The sequence below is a fragment of the Mus musculus genome, chromosome 19 (assembly GCF_000001635.26).
Source record: "Mus musculus strain C57BL/6J chromosome 19, GRCm38.p6 C57BL/6J".
NCBI classification, from domain to species: domain Eukaryota; kingdom Metazoa; phylum Chordata; class Mammalia; order Rodentia; family Muridae; genus Mus; species Mus musculus.
Genome location: NC_000085.6, coordinates 21782002 through 21800684, shown reverse-complemented (window position 1 = coordinate 21800684; position 18683 = coordinate 21782002). Strand labels below are relative to the sequence as shown.

The window sequence follows — 18683 nt, the reverse complement described above, 5'->3', positions numbered from 1 at the left end:
CAATTTGCAGTAGTAATTACCATGCTTCTGACTGGGGTTCTACCCTTTGAAAACCCAATCTAAGACCACAGACATTAGCAGTTTTTAATGTCTGTGTACTTGGCAAGGTTGAAAAAAAATCACTCACTTACAAGTTTCTAAATATCCTTAAAGCCACAGAATTACATTCCAACAGATTTTCAATTTTACAAACACTTACCTGCAGAAAGCAATGTGTTTTAAAATATCATCTGACTTCTACAATAACAAATACCCAATGGACTTGTCCAAGCTTGTATCCAAAGTTAGTCAAAGAAAAAAATATAGCAACAAAAAGCCAGGAAATTTGCCTTAAGCCTCTTGGTTCAAAACATGAAAAGAAAAATGTGAACTTCCTACTCTGGGGGGTGGAAAAACACTAAACATAATCTCTGCCAGACAGATGGCTTGATGCTCAGAGATAAAAGTTCACTAAAGCAAGCCTCCATACAGCCTTCCAAGTCTCGCAGCTGCCCCTGTGAGGATTAGAGGCTGAGAACCAGTCAGGGCTGTTTATATCCCTTGATGCAGCAGAAAGGATCAAACAGAGTGCCTCAACCATTATCTCCCAGTAGAGAGGACAGGAAGACGGTCAGAGGCCCCTTTACTGACCACAGCTGCCTCAGCAACTATGAAACAATGTCCTGTTCTATTAACATGTCAAGAACACTCCCACTTCCAGCCTCCACTTGCAAGAAATTTCAATGCACCCGAACAGTCCTCAAAGGGTGACTGTGTATGAGCACTGGAGATAATGTGAGGGGCCAGTGAACACTCCTCTAACGTCTCCAGTAACTGGGTGGTGATATTTTGAAGAGAATTTAGAAACCAAGGAGATGCTCACAATGTCCCCACAAAGGCCCACGCATCGAAGGCTTGCTTCCCAGCCTACGGTGTACTGAACAGCACTAGAACCTGTAAGAGTTGGTAAGGAGAGATGGGTTGGGGCAGCCAGTTAAGGGCTGAGAGGTTAATAGCACTGGCTGCTCTTCCAGAGGACACGTTTTCAGGCCCCTGCACCTAAGTGAGGTGGCTCAGTACCTAGTTCCATGGGATCTGACACCCTCTTCTGGCCTCTGTGGGCACCCTCGCTCACTCGTGGCATCCTGTGTGTATCTTTGCTACCGATACAGCACAGTCCTCAAGTCCCTGTAGGCCTCTTGTCTCGGGGATGCCTGCCTCTTATTTCCCCATGTCGGTTTTTGGCTGTTGCTTTCTCTTCTTGAATTTTGACATAAAAATAAATGGCAATCCAAGATCATAATATACTTCTTTTCTTCACTAACATTATCTTCAGGAATGTTTATATATAATATTGTGCCCCAAAGGAAAATCTTAGTGTGTCATTTCAGTGTGCAGTAAAGTTTTGTTCTGTTATGACAGACATTTCTCAGTGATTCTGGGAATATTCGCCAGAATTACAATGTTGGGTTTCTATTTTCGTCTTCCTTTCTTCTGTTTTATTTTGTTTGTTTTAATTAAATGGTGAGGCAGGAACTTTCATTTCTTTGTTTGTTTGTTTGTTTTAATTAAATGGTGAGCCAGGAACGTCCCTCAGCCTGCAGACAGCATTAGGAAATCAAGGCTGATTAGCAGAGAAACTAGAAGCAGAAGTGACTTCTGTAAGAACAATTAGCTTAGCTCTCCAACTTTTGGCTGCCTCTCCTGTGCCAGAATTCAACAGACCTGAGCCAATAAAGCAAGTGGAATCAAACTACCATGTAAAGGATTCCAATGGAATTAGCACGCTAGAGATTCCAAAAGGAAAAAGGAAACCCATGCAAGCCTACCCCTCAGGGCTTTTATGACAGGCTTTCCATGGCACACTGCCCTAACCTTTCAGCTCCTCAGCGGGCTCCATTAGCCTAGCCTTCAGTAATGTTCTAGTTCATTATGCTCAGAAGATAATGGTGAGAGGAAGGCTCTTCAGACGAAAGTTATCTTCACTCTGCCCATTCTTTTGCAGAACGGCATCTCTGTGCTTTCCCCTAGCTTTAGAGACAATTCACAACGGGCTTCATCAACCCAAGCCAAGATGTTCTGTGTACATCTAGTAGTTAGACCCAGGGTTCAGACAAGAGGCTATCTGATGCACCAATGTAAAAGACCTTTAGTGGGGTGGTCATGAAGCTGGCTAAAACAGCATCGGCTGCCTGTGGTTCTTGGTTCACCACCTCTGCAGTCACAGGATACAGGCTCTAACACAGAGCTGGGAGGTGAAGAACAAGGTCTACCTACCTGTAGCCCAGACCTTGGATCAGTTTACTCCCCAACCGATCCTGGATCATCTGGATTGTTCCCTGTAACAGGCTCTTGACTGCTGAGTCTCCAACAGCAATAGCCACAATCCGGCCGGGCTCCTGAGCTCTCAAAAACTCCTGCAGCCTCCTGCTCTCATTGTGGTACTCGTGGGTATCGAACTTCTCGTTTTCTAAAACTCTGGCTGTGTCTTGATCAATGACCCTCACATTAAGGCCCCGGGAAAAGTCCTTCTCGAAGGCATAAGACCCAAAGGGCAAGCCTGAAGAATGCAGAGTCCTCGCCAGCATCGTCCATGATGTCCTCTGTGCCCCGTGTAACTCCAGTGTCCCGCCAGCCTCCACGCCAATAAACTTCTTGCCAAATATTGGCATACTTTCACGTTCATCTGACTTGCCATACAAGGTAATTGTCGCTTTGGATCTATAGCGGCATTTTTCTGCTCCAATATGAAGCGCCCCACCATCCTGGATCAGGATGTATCGAGTCCTCAAAGTTATATTCTTGGATCCATCTTTATCATCCCCAAACACAAGCAGTCCTGCAAGGAACAACAACTCCTTAAACCTTTGGAACTGTGTTCTAGCTAGCAGATGTGGGTCCCTGGGGATGGTCCATCAGGGTGACAGGCCCCCTGGTTCCAATCCCAGCTGCTTCCTGGCTGTCCCCATGATGTGCCCAGCTGCAAGCCCCTCAGAGGAAGACACACCAGTCTCCATGCTTCCTCTGCCATTGTGGACTGATCCCTCTGGAACTCTGATCAAAATAAAGTGCTCCTTTCAGTAAAGCACTGAATCCCAGCAATGAGAAAAGAATAGACACCCCTTTCTTTGTCTATGTCTTTCTTAAGCATACTACAGATACTCTACATGGGGAACAGCAATGCCCCCCACATTACAGAGCATCCATGTGGCACCCACAGACAGGGACTGCTACCTACCTCCATCCTGAATGACTATAGAGTCCACTGTTGCATCTGAGGTCAGGCGGAACAAATCCCCCTCCTTGATAACAATGTGCTTCGCAGAATCTTGTCCTGGATCCCAGTTCCTGAGACGAGGGTTTTGATCTGGACAATTCTCTACAAAACAGCACAGCCCAGATATAGAACACAAGCCAATGAACGAAGTGCAAGAGAACCAGGAGACCAGCCACGTCCAAGAAGCCCTGTCCCAGAACATAGATCTGCATGGAAGGCGCACAGACAGGGACTTCCTGCACCGGGAATGGCGCCCCTTCCCAAACACAAGAGGTATCAATTTTTTACTTCAACATTCTTTAAAATAAACATACTGAATATATTTAATATTTATATTAAATATTAATTATATCAGACGTTAAATATTTTAAATATTAAAATATTTTTTAAATATTCTAAAATTGAAAATAAATATTAGCAAAAAAAAATTAAATCACCAGCACCTAGTTCAGGTCAAACTTCACAAGATAAAAATGAAGTTCCCCTGACTACCCACTTTGGAAATACACAACAGTAATTATCAGTTTCTCTTGGAACCACACTATAAAGAATTTTTAAAGAAGAAAATAATAGGCTGGCAATGTAGCTCACTGGTATAGTACTAGCTTTGTCATGCCTGAGGTCCTGGGTTTGATTCCCATCCCTACCCCTTCTGTCTCTCATCTCTGTCTGTCTGCCGGTCTCTCTTTCTCTCTCCCTTTGTCTCTGTCTCTGTCTCTCTCTCTCTCAACATTTTGACTAATGGAAATTGTAGAAATTTCTAACATGCACTTTATATATTCACAAGTTCCTTCCTAAATGCACTGAGTCAGGAAGGAGGCGGCCACAGCACCTCTTTTACCACATGCACACTTTCCCAACACAACTGCAGAGGCGGCCCAAGCCATGACTTCTCGTCTTTCAGAGATGAGGAAATGAAGAGTAGAGAAGCCACCACAAACGTTACTTAGCAAGCTGAGTGTCATGGAAGTGCCACATGAAGAAATGAGGTCCGTTACTTGTAATCTTCCTTTAACAGAATTGTAACTTGCCTCTCAAATAGTAGAGAATAAAATGACAGCTGTTTGGGTAGGAAATACTTATAGGGGAAAGGAAAAAAAATCACAGCTTCACTTTTGATCTACTAATAACTCAAATTTGTCAAAGGTCATTTCTACACTCTGTAAAAGATACTATGAATTTTTGTAAAGTATAGACGGGACAGGGGACAAGGGGAGGTCAGGGGGGTGGATGGGACATATTCCTTCAAGTCTATAAATTAGCTTGGGGGGGGAAGCCATCATGTATGAAATAACTAAGTGATAAATTATGTGGCCCTTAATTTAGGTGCAAGTATCCTCGGACAAAGGAAGAGAAAGCTGGAGTTCCTGAGGCAGTGTCACAGACTCAGAGCCCAAAGGATGACAATATGTAAATCAGAGAAGCATGAAGAGGAGATAAGAATACAAGAAATGATGGGGCTGGAGACAGAACAATGAACAATGCTTAAGAGTAATAAGAGCTCTTACAAAGGACCTGAGTGTGGTTCCCAACCCCACTTCTAGCTCTCAAGTGCCTGTAACGACAGTTCCAAAGGATCCAATATCCTCTACTGGTCTCTGTGATCACACAGGTGACATGCACTCACACAGATACACGAACACACATATTCATAAAAATAATAAAAGCACCTATTTTTAAAAGAATAGAAGAAATATATGTATCTCCCCTATCCTGGTCCAATTGTTACTCACTTCGCCTATGTTTAAATTAGGCTCCTGTATTTAAATTAAGGGATGAGTGACATATGCTTAGGCCAATGAGAAGAAGTGTTTAGGCGCCTGTGTGAAAGGAGAACACTGGTAAATAGAAGAGCATTCTAAACGTGCATTCTGAACCGGTTCCCCCAATGTTGTCACCTTCCTGTTTTTAAGCACCTTATATTATCACTAATGTTATCACTCTGAAGTGGGAGCAACTAGAATTAAATCAGTATCACTAAGGCCTTGGCATCTGTTTAATGTGATTGTTCTTCTCATACCAGATTCATAAAGAATCTTTAACTCTTCACATTATTCAGTGATCATTATTATACTAAAGGCAGTATCCTCGGGGCTGATGGTGCTCCTCACTGGCAGAATCTCGCTTAACATAAAGCCCAGGATTGCTCGCTAGTACTACCAAAAAAAAATAAAACAACTTTTCTTCCAGCTCCCAGTTCTTTCATAAACATACAGCGGGAATTCTCCATAACGTTAGATAGTGTGTGTCCCACCATGTCACAAGCTACTGAGAAGGAATTCCAGTCTGTGGAGACACAAAGTCCACTGTAATGGTTATGTGTATTCTCTTAATTGCTTGAAATCAATTCCTAGAGAGCATACTTCATTAGAACCATCATCCCCAAATATAAATATAATTTTTTTATTGGAAGGAATTCCAATAAAATATACTTATATGAGAAACTGTATGATGAGCAGAAAATGTATGATGTTGATTTAAAAAAAAATCAACTCAGCCAACCCCATCTTCCAGGCTAGCCCAATTGTGGAGTAAGCACATTTATAACAGCAAAAACCACATGAGGCTGACCATAAAACCTTTCAGCACGCGAGAGGCTTCCAGCAATCATTTGCCCTTGTATGGCCAACAAGTGAAACTGAAGAACACCAACTCAAGGAACCACCTCTGCAGCCCAGTGGTTCAGATGGACTAAGAAAATTCCAAGGAAAGCCGCAGACTTCAGTTCTGGTTTCCCATTAGCCTGGCTTCCCTCTCCTGAAGATTATTTGGAAAATGTGAATCAGAACTTGGTTATTATGTTTGGAACTGGGAGTAGAAATTCAGCCCTCCATGTAAGGGAAATCAAATAAATTCATGGTGTGGCCAACTGGCTCAGTCAACAAAGAAGTGGGAAGGCTCATCTCTCTTTCTCCTGTGTATACTCTTAGAAATGTCAGTAACTACTTCCTCCGGGACTTTAAAATTTACAAAATCCTTAAAAGTACCCTGAAAACCAAAATAAAATAGTACTTGAAAGTTTTATAAAAGGCCAAAGGGGCCTCAATTGCTTCACTGTTATATCCAGTTACGGAGGTGTCTACTCAGAAATCTGTCATAGACTTTGTGAAAAAAAGACAAAGACAAAGAGGTGCTCAACTCTCTTGTAATAATGGACCAGACGGTCCTCTACCTCATAGCCCCAGGGACTGTGAGTTTTAGAATGTTCCATAGGCACTTCTATGAAGCCACTGTTGGCTGAAAACATATTGAATCTGACAGGCAACAAGTTTCTCCAAAATAAACGCGCGCGCACACACACACACACACACACACACACACACACACACACACATATATTTACTCTCTTCCTCCCTCCTCCCTTCTTCCCTCACTCTCTGTCTGTCTCTCTCTGTGTGTGTGTGTGCATATGTATGTGTGTGTGTGTGTGTGTGTGTGTGTGTGTGTTTGAGGAGTGGAGAGTGAGGGACCCATGCGTGTGGAGACAAGCCAGCAACCCAGAGTCAGTCAGCCCCCAGTCAGACTCAGGAGTCCTCCTGGTGCCACCTGTCCAGCCCTGGGATTACAAAGCATACGCCACCACACGCAGTTTGGGTTTTGTCTTCTTTTTAAAGATCTTTTCTTTAAATTTTTACTCAGATCTGTTTGTAAATGCATGGCAGGTGTGTCTAAGGGAAGCAGAAGAGGGTGTTGGAGCCCCTAGAGTTCCTGGTGGCCGTGATGTACCCCACACAGGTTGTGGGAACTAAACTCGGATCCTCACCAACTGAATTGTCTCCTCAGCATTGATCATTAAGTTTCTGGCCTGGTTTCTTGATAAGCAAATATCATTTAAGGAATTAAAGGTCCCTCCGTGGTCTTCATCAATGAACAGAATGGTTAGACTGGACAAATGTATCAACTCACACACCTGGGGGCAAGTTTAAGGATGCATTCCATAGCTCAAAAGTATTAACAACTTTTTTTGTACTGTTTATCACGCCTGTTTCAAAGCACTAAACAAGATCTTTAGTCGCATCCATTTTATCGCTATATGGATAACTAAGTAAAGTTTTTGTGATCCAAGACTCCCAGCTCCCAACAAGCACCATCCTGCACTCCCATGGGGATTTGTAAAGAACATTTACAGAGATGCTCCAAGAAAGACTTGAGCCCTGAGACACAGTGGAGGAGGGAAAAAGAAAAAAAAAAAAAAAAAAACAGAAAGACAAGCCTTCTCATTTACAATTTCCCACAGACTCCTCAAACAACTGCTGTCATTTGTAAGCAGTCACACCTCATCCTACCTGTGCATTAGGTAGCTACAGCCAGGCTCAGCAACCAAGGCCTTTTTCTTTAAAGTGTGCTTTCTACATTCTCCCCCTAGCTCTTCTTTTGGACTATGCTTTCTCTACATATGTGCGCACAGCACACATACTTCATTCCCATTCACACGCAGGAGCACATACCATCTGGAGCGTATTTTGAGGATATTCCCAAAATGACCGCAAGCGCCACAAAGAACGAGAAGCTGGTTATGGCGAAGCAGATGAAGGTGTTCTTGTGCCTCTTCCGCTTTCGGCTCTCGCTCGGAGTCCGCTGCTCCTCGGGGGAGAAAGCAAAGGTCGCTGGGGCGTCTTGGCTCCTGGAGGTCAGTTTGGCGGAGGCGTGGTTCTTTGGAGGAGGCGCGGGACGTAAGGGAACCACCTTCCCGGGAACATAACCAGGTGAGCGGTGGCCGTTTCCGTTTTGAGGTTGCAGGAAAGCAGGGGAGTGGCCCCTGGAACCAGCGGCATACATGATACCCTGTCACTGTGAAAAGGGAAAGAAGGTTTTGAACGTGTACAATGTAATAGCATTAAGACTTTGTTTTGAGACAGGGTCTAGCCTCAAAAGCATGACAATGCTCCTGCCTCAGCCTCCCAAATACTGAGATTAGAGGCATGATCCCTGAAAAACATTTTCAGTGCTGGGGATCAAGTACCTGGTATACTCGAGGCACACACTCTACCCTTAGGCCACACCCCAGCTCTCAAACACGTAATGTGCTAAGACAAGCATAAATCTCTTTTTTTTTTTTTTTTTATCCAGTGACATTAATTATATTCGTAAAGTTGTATGACCATCAGCACCATCCTTTTTCAGGAATTCTTCAGTGCCCTGAGCAGCAGCTCCACACCATTAGCACACTTCTCCACTCCCACCTCAGCCTGACACTGACAGAAAATACCAAGTCAATTACATCCCCGATTCAGTTAACTGGGTGCCGCCACCTTCAGTGTTAGGTTGTCTAGTTCTAAGGACACTGCCTCTCCACTCCACTCCACTGCAGAGCACATAATCGCATCCTACAGCCTCCCAGGGCTCCCTGGCTGCGCTCTAGAACAATTCAGTTAGGGTGGTGAGGCTGGGTCAAAGCTGCTGGAAAATTAACATTCCCAAGGGACTCTAAAGAGCACCTGGAGCCACCTGCTCATGCCAACTGTTCAGGGTTTTCAGAATGGAAAATAAGCATTAAAAAAAAAAAAAAACAAACCTGAGAGAAATGGAGATCCCTGGACTCTTTTTTATGTGATTCAGGCCCAACTACTGCAAAGAGGACTCTGGATTTACATATTTAAAACACACACTTTGAAAGGAAGAGGCAAATGGCGTATTACATTATAATCTCAAAAAGAAAAGAAAAATGTGTGTCTATAAAACACACTCTGGTGACCACACTTGGAGCCTCACAACCCTAAACTCTTTAAACTGAAATTACAAGTCCGTGTATCCCATGAGAACCCAACAGATGCCCTAGGAAGTTCCAACAGACAGGCATTCAAGTCTGGATGTTCAATTCCCCGGATGGGGCTATCTCGTGGTTAAGCAGTTTAACCATTTCTTCCCATAACCTTACTTACATACAGACTCTGAATGCACTCAGTATGAATGTTTAGCCTGGTGTGGTGACATTGAAAGGAAATAAAACTTGAGACCTGTGATTCATGTAATGTATGTCAAATAGCCCAAAGACTTGTTTGTGAGCTTTGAAACCTGGGGCTGAGAACATAGCAGAACAGACCAGGACATGCCCGGGCAGGCCCATCGCCTCCCTATCTCCCACCCCTCTGACCTAAGTTAAATGTTACAGGCTGCTGATGTTTAAATGGACCAATCATGTGAAACCGCGCCAATTCCTCCCCAGCCCCACTCCTTTTCTATAAAAACCCCTAGCTTCCAAGCCTCGTGGTCGAATCCACTGTCTCCTGTGTGAGATACGTTTCGACCCGGAGCTCCGCCATTAAAATACCTCGTGTTGTTACATCAAGGTGTTGTGTTCTATTCGTGATTCTTGGGTGCACGCCGAATCGGGAGCTGAGTGGGGGTTTCCCCACTAGGTTCTTTCAACATGTGCCTATAATCCAGCATTTGGAAGGTGGAGGCCAGAGGATCAGGACTCCAGTGCTAACCACAGCCACATAGCAAGTTCAAAGTCAACACGAACTACACTAGGCCATGTCTTCCCATCCATCATCAACATCAACCAAACATGAAGGTAAAAAAGAATCTAAAGATTTTTTTTCTTTTCTTAAATCCTAAAATAGTCAAAGTTCCAATGATTCTTTTACACTAACATTCGAGCTCTTAACAGTTTGCAAGGGCATAACAGAACCCGACTGGCCTCAGACAGTATGTTAACTTCTGGAATTTCCCATAAATAAGTTCACTGGACTACCGATGCGTGATTCATTTTGAGCTAAGAAAAACTGATACACATGAAGGCCCTCCTCCTCTTGGTGCTCATCATAGCCAGCCCTAGGAAGAACAAGTTTTGAATGAAGCTGTTGATTTAGTAGAGAGAGAATAGGGAAAGAATAAAGAAGGCAGGGAGGGAGGCGGCGGCTAGCTCCACCATAATGCCTTACTACAGTGACTATTGATAACTACGATGCACTCAACAGTTTCAGAAAAAAGTGACACCCATTATATCCCTCCCTTAACAACCAGAGCACCCCAGGTCACCTGACTTTAACTAATAGCCCCCCAGTAAATTCCCCATCTGCTACAAAATAAAGAACAAGAATCTAGTGGTCCAGTGAGCTTCCAAATTGCTCTAAACAATCAGCAAACCCATTAAACATAAACTGGCCCACAAATAAGTACTTCCAGGACCCAAATGACAAGGAAATGAATGGGGACGGAAGAGAAAGTCTAAGCAGGAATTGGTCATGAGTTTACATGAGGCAAAGACCATTGTCTTGAGTTAGTGTGTCTGTCAAAATGACTAGATCCATGAGGCTTGATGTTAATAAAAGCCGTTGTTTAGATGAAACTTGAGGTCGTAATTTAAATGAAGCTTACACTTCAGACAAAGAAAAAAACACCACCATCCAAGGTGCTATTGAGGAAAGCTGCCCCGTGTACCAAGCAGCAGGCCCAAACAATGGGCACAGCCAAGCAGTGCGACAAAGGAAAGCTGTCCATTGGCAGAGAAAGGGGTAGAGGGGATGTTCCTGGGGCCAGCCTCGCTGGGAGGGGGACACAACTGTCATGATCAGCTGTGGAAGGGGGTTGGGGAATGCCCCTTGAGCTGCAATCTGTCTGCTTCATTGTCTCAGGGTGAGAAGGGCTGGTATTATTCATCAGACTGAAGGGGATAATGTATCACACCAGATGTAGCCACACACAGAAAACTGAGACGCAGAGAGGCTCCAGGGAGTCACCAATCCATTGGAAATAACAAACGTGTCCTCGATGTCACAAAATGGCAACTTAACATGAAAATTTAGAAGGCATCTGCCATAAATGAGTCCTCCTGAATCCATTAGACTCCTGGCTGAAAACTACACACTCTGCAAGCCACTGTTCCTGTCCTTGAAAGTAAAATAGTACTTCCACCATATTTTAGGATAAGCAATACAAAAAACAACTTATTTTCAGTGCATGAAAACCGTTAAAATTGTAAAACAGACACATGCCTCCTTCAGATTTCATGTAACATTTAACATTGACTTTAGAGACCGCACTACGAATACATTACTTTAAAAAAAAAAATCAATTGCCACTTAGAGATTTAAATTATTCATGAAAAAAAGATGTGTCACAAATTCAGAAAGCTGCAGCGCTCACGCCATTAGAGTGGGTCATTAGAGGGCTGTGGCAGAAACCATGAGGGTCAGACAAAAGAGAGGTGGCATCCTCAAGACATCTGGCTTCCGAACTCACTTTAAATCCTTTGTTTGGAGGAAAAGATAACCTTCACCCAGGAAATACCGCCAATGTGTTGTTCAGCCTCCCTCCTGAGCTCTCAACAATAGCTGCTTAAGCCCGGAACTCCAGTAGCAGGGAAGGGCACTGGTGTCTCCTCCGGTGTCCCAGCTTCAGTGTAAGCAGCAGGCACCGTCTGGGTTTTACCGGGGGTTCATGTTTCACTGTAATGGTGTGAGCTGGCATCACCAGTCAGTACTTAAAGGTCACTCTTGTAGTGAAAATCAGATTACAAAGAATGGACTCATCCATATTTTATATATACTTTAATGACTGATATGGCATGGCACTGCCCCTTGGAATAAACATAAGCCAGCCACAATGGGAATGTCCAAGTTGTTCGTGTAGAGACCAGAAAAGCATTCCACAGTTTTTAAAGCAGTTTTGGGTCTTTGATACTATTTCAGAAACCCTTGAAACAATTATCTTTTTTTTTTTAATTTACTTATTTTTATGTCCAACTGGTATTTTGTCTGCATGTATGGCTATGAGAAGATGTCACATCCTGGAGTTACAGACAGTTGTGAGCTACCATATGGGTGCTGGGAATTGAACCTGGGTCCCCTGGAAGAGTAGTCAGTGCTCTTAAAACACTGAGCCGTCTTGCCCAGCCTCCTGAAACAATTATCTTATGAATATATACCTGATGACATAAAAATATTAGCTCAACAGACTTGGTTATAAACCAACAAGCAAATAATTAGGAATACTTACATGAGCAATATAAGTAAATATTTAAGGCAGATAACTAAAGCAATTTCTAAGACTATAAAAGCCTGACTTACAAATGCTGATAAACGTTAGGAAAAATAAGCATTCAAAGAAGTATGCAATGTGTAATTTTTTTTTCAATTTTCAGTCCCTCCTCACCCATCCCCCCTCCCCCAAAAATACAACCCTAAAACCTCACTATAATTTAAATAAAATATTTTTCTTGGGAAACAGCCATGTGCATGCCCCAAATAACAGCAAGGCTGGGGAATACAGACAGCTGAAGAGCCACAGATTAATGTGTGTGGTATATGTGCAGCCAGCTATCGCAGAAAGCAATTATTTTCTTCTAATGATGATAATGTTAAAGGGAGTTGTGAGTCTTAACCTTTAAGAAGGGCTGGGGCTTAGAAAAGGACTGGTTTGGGGTTTTAAAGAATTGAAAACTGCCTTGTCTAAGAGGCCAACTCAAGAGCCTCTAAGCTCCCATTGTGTTTGCTCTTCCTATACTGTTTAGAGTCTTGCTTTGACCCTTATCCTTTGATTAATTTATGTAATTATCCATCTCTTTCCCCTTGGTGTTTTCACAGGACCTCATAGACAGTAGGTGCTCAATAAGTGGTTGTTGTAGTCTACAAATTCCTGCAAAAGAGTTCATCATAAATGCTAGGAGAGGTGGGGTGTGTGTGTGTGTGTGTGTGTGTGTGTGTGTGTGTGTGCTCAAAGTATAATAGGACATGTATTTATATATATACACATGCACACACACATAGTGGAAGGAAAACAGAATGGGTGAAAATCTGTCTAATTTTGTGTTATAGTCCTGAAGAATCTGTTAAGCTACAGATTTCTGGGTTTCTCTCCTCATCGCTCCTCTCTCGAGCCAAGCTGCTCTTCTCCACGCCCTTTCTCCCTACCCACTCCCACAGGAATTTCCCATGTATGCCTGCAATAGCTTTCAATTTTATTTTTATTTGATGTTCATTGGTGTTTTGCCTGTCTGTACATCTGTGTGAGGCCATCAGGTCCCCTGGAACTGGAGGTTCAGGCAGATGTGGGTGCTGGGAATTGAACTCTCATCCTATTACACAATACAGTTCTAGCCTGCATTCTGACAAAGAGGCTGAGTCACATCTGTAAGCAGGAATCCTACAGAGAGGGTGGCAAACTGGCTGTACCTTACCCTTTCACAGTGTGCTATAATGGTTTCAACCACACAGTATAATGGGAAACTTTTCCCTCTATACTTCTGACAGAAAATGATGGGCCGGATGAGAGGGAGAGTCCCCTGCATATGGAGCCGCCAGATGCACACCGCAGGTGCTTATTACTCAGAGAGTGATGGAGGACACTCGGTCCTCTTCTGAAGCATCAGTTCTCCAAATGAGCCAGCCCCGCCACCCACTGCAGAGCCCCCACTGTGCTGCATCAGACACACACAGCTCCCAATCATACGGAACACTCAGTAAGAGTGTTTTGCTTATACACTTTCATATGAGGATCTATTTTTAAATGACAAATTCAGGCTAGTAGAAACAGCCAAGATACCAGCATAATCCAATCAAAGGCTTCTTAGCAAGGTGATAATTTTTGAAAGAATCAACGGAATAGTCAACAATGTTTGCTTCTAAGAATTTCTGTCCAACTGGTTAAAATTTGGCTAAGCTAACATTCTGTCCTGTTATGATCTTAGAAAATCTTTACAATGTGATCATTATTATATCTAAAAAAGTAAAAACATGCAATAAAAAGTAAACTATTCCAGAAAAAAAGGGGGTACACAAGCTATGAAAACACAGAATACAAAATATAATAAATCTGAATTTCTGACCCAATCAAACCATTAGCTCCTAGCTGCTTTGAATTGTCGATTAAGACTCTAGAGAGACCCAAGAGAGAATAATAGAAAAGTGACTTCCAGGTTGGTAGTTTGGTTTGGCTTAAAGAGATAATGTTAGGTGTCTCACAGGTCTTCTTTACATAAGATTGTATCTGCTGCTAAAGAATGGGTAGGGGCTGGAACACACAAAACTGCTCAATGAGAAACAACCTTAGCACCTGAGGCCCTTAAAGACCTCAAACTTCCAAGTATATATTTAAATATGATCAGTGTCAAGTAAATTGTGTACTTAAACATATATAGATTTCTGTGGGACAAAGAGAGGTTGGGAAGTTTTGTGTGTGTGTGTGTGTGTGTGTGTGTGTGTGTGTGTGTGTGTGTGTGTTTCAGGGAAAAATAGAATACTACACACTGTATTCCTATAATATAACATGTGTTTTCCTAAAATAACCACTGTGCAGAATTCAGCATGAATCCGATGTCTGTACATATAATGGCTACAGGAGCAGACAGCAGGTTGAGAGCACCAGGCCCTTTCACTCAGAGCTGAGATTTGAATAAGCACACCAGTCCATGTGCCCTGTTGCTACAGGGCACACCCTCCATCAGGACACCAAGCCTCTTTTTCCTTTCGGTCTCATCATCAGGGGATGTCACATCCCCTGCAACCGGCTGGCTTTGTCACATTTCACTGCCACCACTTTATCTACATTGAATCCGTTTCACTTTCATGACGCAGCACCATGTACCCAAGCCGATGTTCCCGGGGGCAAGAACAGAGAAGCCCTAAGCGCAAGCTTCCTCCGACATAGGAAAGGACAGGGATTAAGAAATGAATGATTAGCCAGGCAGAGGTGTCACAGGCCTTTAACTCCCAGCTCTGGGAAGGCAGAGGCAGGCAGACCTGAGTTCGAGGCCAGCCTGGTCTACAGAGTGAGTTTCAGGACAGCCAGGGCTACACAGAGAAACCCTGTCTCTCAAAAACCAAAATTGGGATATTTACAAATGTCTGAGACCAAAAGCCAGTCAAGTGAATATTTCTACTATTGTATGTAATTATTATTGAATTAATTGTTATGTTCCTTCCTGCTTTTCACATTGTAGGAGGCATATGGCTGGCAGTAAATATTCTGAAGAGTGCTTCCCTTTCAACTCTGCTAACCAAGTCCACAAGAAGCAGTGGGTGGCAGACGCTAAAGTCCTCAATAGCTGAAAGAAACCCATCAGAGCTGAAAGGAATCCATCAGAGTTAGGAAAAACACTGCCTAGCTATATAGCCTGAGGGGCTGAGGCAGCAAAGACTCTAGCTAACACCTCTCTGGCCCAAGCAGAAATAAAAGCAAAAGGAAGCAGTGGCCACAGGCCTGGGGGGGTGGGGGGGTGGGGGCGGGGACTGTGGAACTGTCAATTACGAATGGCTTTCTTCTAGAGTGAGCTTCTAGAATGAATCAGACCAAGAGACCAGACCAGACCAAACTGGATTCAGTCCCTGGTGCTCACTGCCACATAACCAAACTGTAAATAAAACAAAGAAAAAGATCTCAAAACAAAAAAATATCCCCTAAATACAGGGGATGGCAGTCTATCGGAGCCCTTAGAATAAGGAAGGGCCTTCTGCTGCCGCCGCACACAGAAAAGAGTCACCTGCCTCAGGCAGGTGGCTAACCAGTCAGCTTTTATGGACTGTCCCATTTCTGTTCCGTTTCGTGTTCCTACCTAACAAAGCCCACTGGCCTGCTAGTGCCTTTCTGCAGAGTGAGAGCTGCCCCCATTCAGGAATCCTGAGAGACCTGAAAGGCTCCTCAATTTGAAGAAGCAGACAAAGAGAGGGAAGGGCCATTTGCATCTCGGCCCTCCGCTGCTGTTTTTTACCCCAAAATTCTTCCTCAATCCCACCCCTCTCCCCTCATGCAGTCTCTTAGAAAGCTCCTCCCCAACCCCTTCCAAGACTCCAGGCCATCCCCCACCCCAAACCCTTTTTCCCCATTGGCTAGAAAGACACAAGAGAGGCTTCCAACCTGCTGACAGTGACAGATGGCAGTGCAGAGGCACACAATGGAGGCTCCTGCCTGTCATACCCTTGCAGCTGACCTTCCAAAGAAAGACCCAAAGCCGGGCTCTGACCTGAAGGAGGCTGATTTAATTAACCCAGGAAAGGGCAGGGCTGCCAGCAGCCTGCACTGGTTGGCTGCCTTCTCTGCACACTGCCAGGGACAACCCTTTTAAAATGTTGCTCAAGGAGAAAGCACCAGGAAGCTATGTGGGGAGAAGTCAAAGGTTGGGGGAAAGGCTGAAACAGGAGTGTTTGACTACCAGGCACAGATATATCACAAGGTCATAATCTAGTGATATACTAACATTGAAATGCCATGACTCACAGAATAAAGACTATGTTCTGGACACTTTTCAAACTAAGAAAGATTAGCAAAGACGAACAAGATGAAATGATTTAGGCTATTCAATCACAGGGCCAGGACCCACGTATACTACCACCTTTCCCCTCAACAAGAAACTTTCTAATCTGAGAACACAAGAACAAAGTCCAGTTTGTTTGTGTTTGTTCTTTGACACGGGGTCTTTTTTATATAGTTTGGCTAGCTTAGAATTTAACTATGGAGACCAGGTGACCTCGAATTCCACCTGTCTCTTTCCTGGGATTAAAGGTGTACAACACCACCTCTTAACACAAGGGTTCTGCCTCAGAATTGAGACATGGCAGTCAATATTGACATCGTAGTCAATATTGACATGGTAGTAAAAATACACACAAACACACACACATGCACAGGGCACACCCATACACAGATGACCCTCCAGTCAAGAAGCTCTAAGTTCAGTGCTAAGGGCAGCAGGGAGATAATGTGAGTCAACCAGGAACTGCAGTACATAGTACAACAAACAACAACAACAACAAAAAAGCATTGGCTTTTTCATTCAAAACAAAAACAAAAAAATCAACAATAACACACACATACAAATCACAATGATTTTTTTTTTCTCATTTCTTCTGAAATGGAATGCAGGTTTTGGTAGTGGTGGTGGGGTTTTTTTGTTTTGTTTTGTTTTGTTTTGTTTTGTTTTGTTTTTTTCTACTTATCAAACTTGCAAAACTATTTATTTATTCCTCGGGAAAGAGTAGCAATAGAGAATCCATAGCTGAAACCATCATAATGTAAAAGTTTGCAGTCTCCAAAACGAAAGCCTGTAATTAGATAAAAGCTTCTAGATCAATAACTGGTTCACTCAAGGGGCTCAGTCTCCAGACCCCACCAAGAAGACTCCTGATTTGTGATGAGGTAGGTTGTGTGTCTTAAGATCCTTCATCCAACTCAGAGGCAACAGGGACAACTCCTTTCTTGGTGGCTCAATCTAGATTGTCTCAAATTGCAAGTCTTTGCAGCAATAATATCCCAACAGCATTTCTACACAGTGCTAAAACCGTTTAACACAGTAAGGTTAAGACTACACTATCTCCTCAGCAGCCATCTATTTATCATAAAACTCCCATAGCCAGAAGGAAGGAGGCAGGGCTGGAGTTCAAGGTCATCCCTGGCTATATTACAAGTTCAAGGCCAGCCTGAGCTCCATGGGACACCACATCAACCAAGGGAACAACAGCAAACAGCAACAAGAATTCTTATTAAATACAACTTAACTTTTACCTACTGTGTACACTAAGTAAATAGCAGTCCTGGTTTGCCTCATACAAAAAGGTCCATTTTTCCACCTTGTGAAAAGAATGTCTTATTACAAATCTGTCTACAGAGGGAACCTACTAATAATGTCAAAACAGATTTGTCACATAGGACAAAGATCTCATTTGTAAGGAGACAGTAAGTACATTTTCTGGGTCTGTTTTACTTTTTTCTAGAGGCATTTTACTAAAGACTCCATGCCTCATCTATCTAACTGACTCCGAGTGCCTTGCCTGGTCTGGTCTAGAAGTGCAATAAAATACTTGCTGAGCATAGTTCTCGACGACCAGCATTAAAGGTTTCTCAAAAGGAGCAAAGAGAAAACAAAGAACACACAAAGTATCTCCATGATTTTATCCCAATGATTCACAAAGAAAGGGGGAAAAAGAAGTCTGCATGTTTCCAGGAACTCGCTTCTTAGGGGAAAAAAAATTGCACTTCTACAATATTGCAAGTTTGCATCCTGTTTCCAGAAAATGCAAGTAGGGCTAACATTTCCCCCCCAGAGTTCCTTATTTGACAGAAATCTCCCAGAAATATCACCCTACTACGTGCTCCATATCATGGACAATAAATATGGGAGATGAAAAGACATGGGTCTGTCTGCCTTTTAAACTTAAGGACAATGGGTTTCTCAGCTCAAGTGAAAACTAAACAACTGCCAAGGAAAGCAAAGTGGAATAAACGCGTAAATAGGGAAGGAGCGGGAAATCGCCGTCTGGAAATAAGGACAAAGGGGTTCTTGTCCCTGCTCAGCCATTAATTTACTACATGGCCTTACCTAATTAGTGAGCCCCTCAGGGTCCCCACTTCCTCACTTTATCAGTATTTTTAGGACCCCTCGGAACTAAAGGGCAGGACTCAGCATGGACAGCAGTGTCCAACACCCTGGCTCACATTCACCTTACCCACCAAAGCCACGTTTAGCTTTATAGCTTTAAATAGCTGAGTC

The 18683-nt window shown here is 43.3% G+C and overlaps 1 protein-coding gene across 2 annotated transcripts in view, besides 1 other annotated feature; it reads right to left on the bottom strand.

Annotated features, from left to right (window-relative positions):
- Positions 1-18683, bottom strand: part of Cemip2 (cell migration inducing hyaluronidase 2) — an 80021-nt gene that overhangs the window by 57676 nt on the left and 3662 nt on the right. For both annotated transcript variants that reach the window (NM_031997.4, NM_001033759.2), the window contains 3 exons: positions 7705-8047; positions 3218-3358; positions 2257-2818 (listed from right to left, as the gene is read on the bottom strand). In NM_031997.4, the coding sequence (NP_114386.3) occupies positions 2257-2818; positions 3218-3358; positions 7705-8035 (1034 nt within the window). In that variant the 5' untranslated portion in view covers positions 8036-8047. The remainder of the gene's footprint in view (positions 1-2256; positions 2819-3217; positions 3359-7704; positions 8048-18683) is intronic.
- Positions 14543-16899: an enhancer, noted in NCBI's record as "VISTA enhancer mm1610". NCBI's record gives its function as "enhancer in: hindbrain (rhombencephalon)[4/5] | midbrain (mesencephalon)[4/5] | forebrain[3/5]" and the evidence as "EXISTENCE:transgenic organism evidence [ECO:0001131][PMID:17130149]".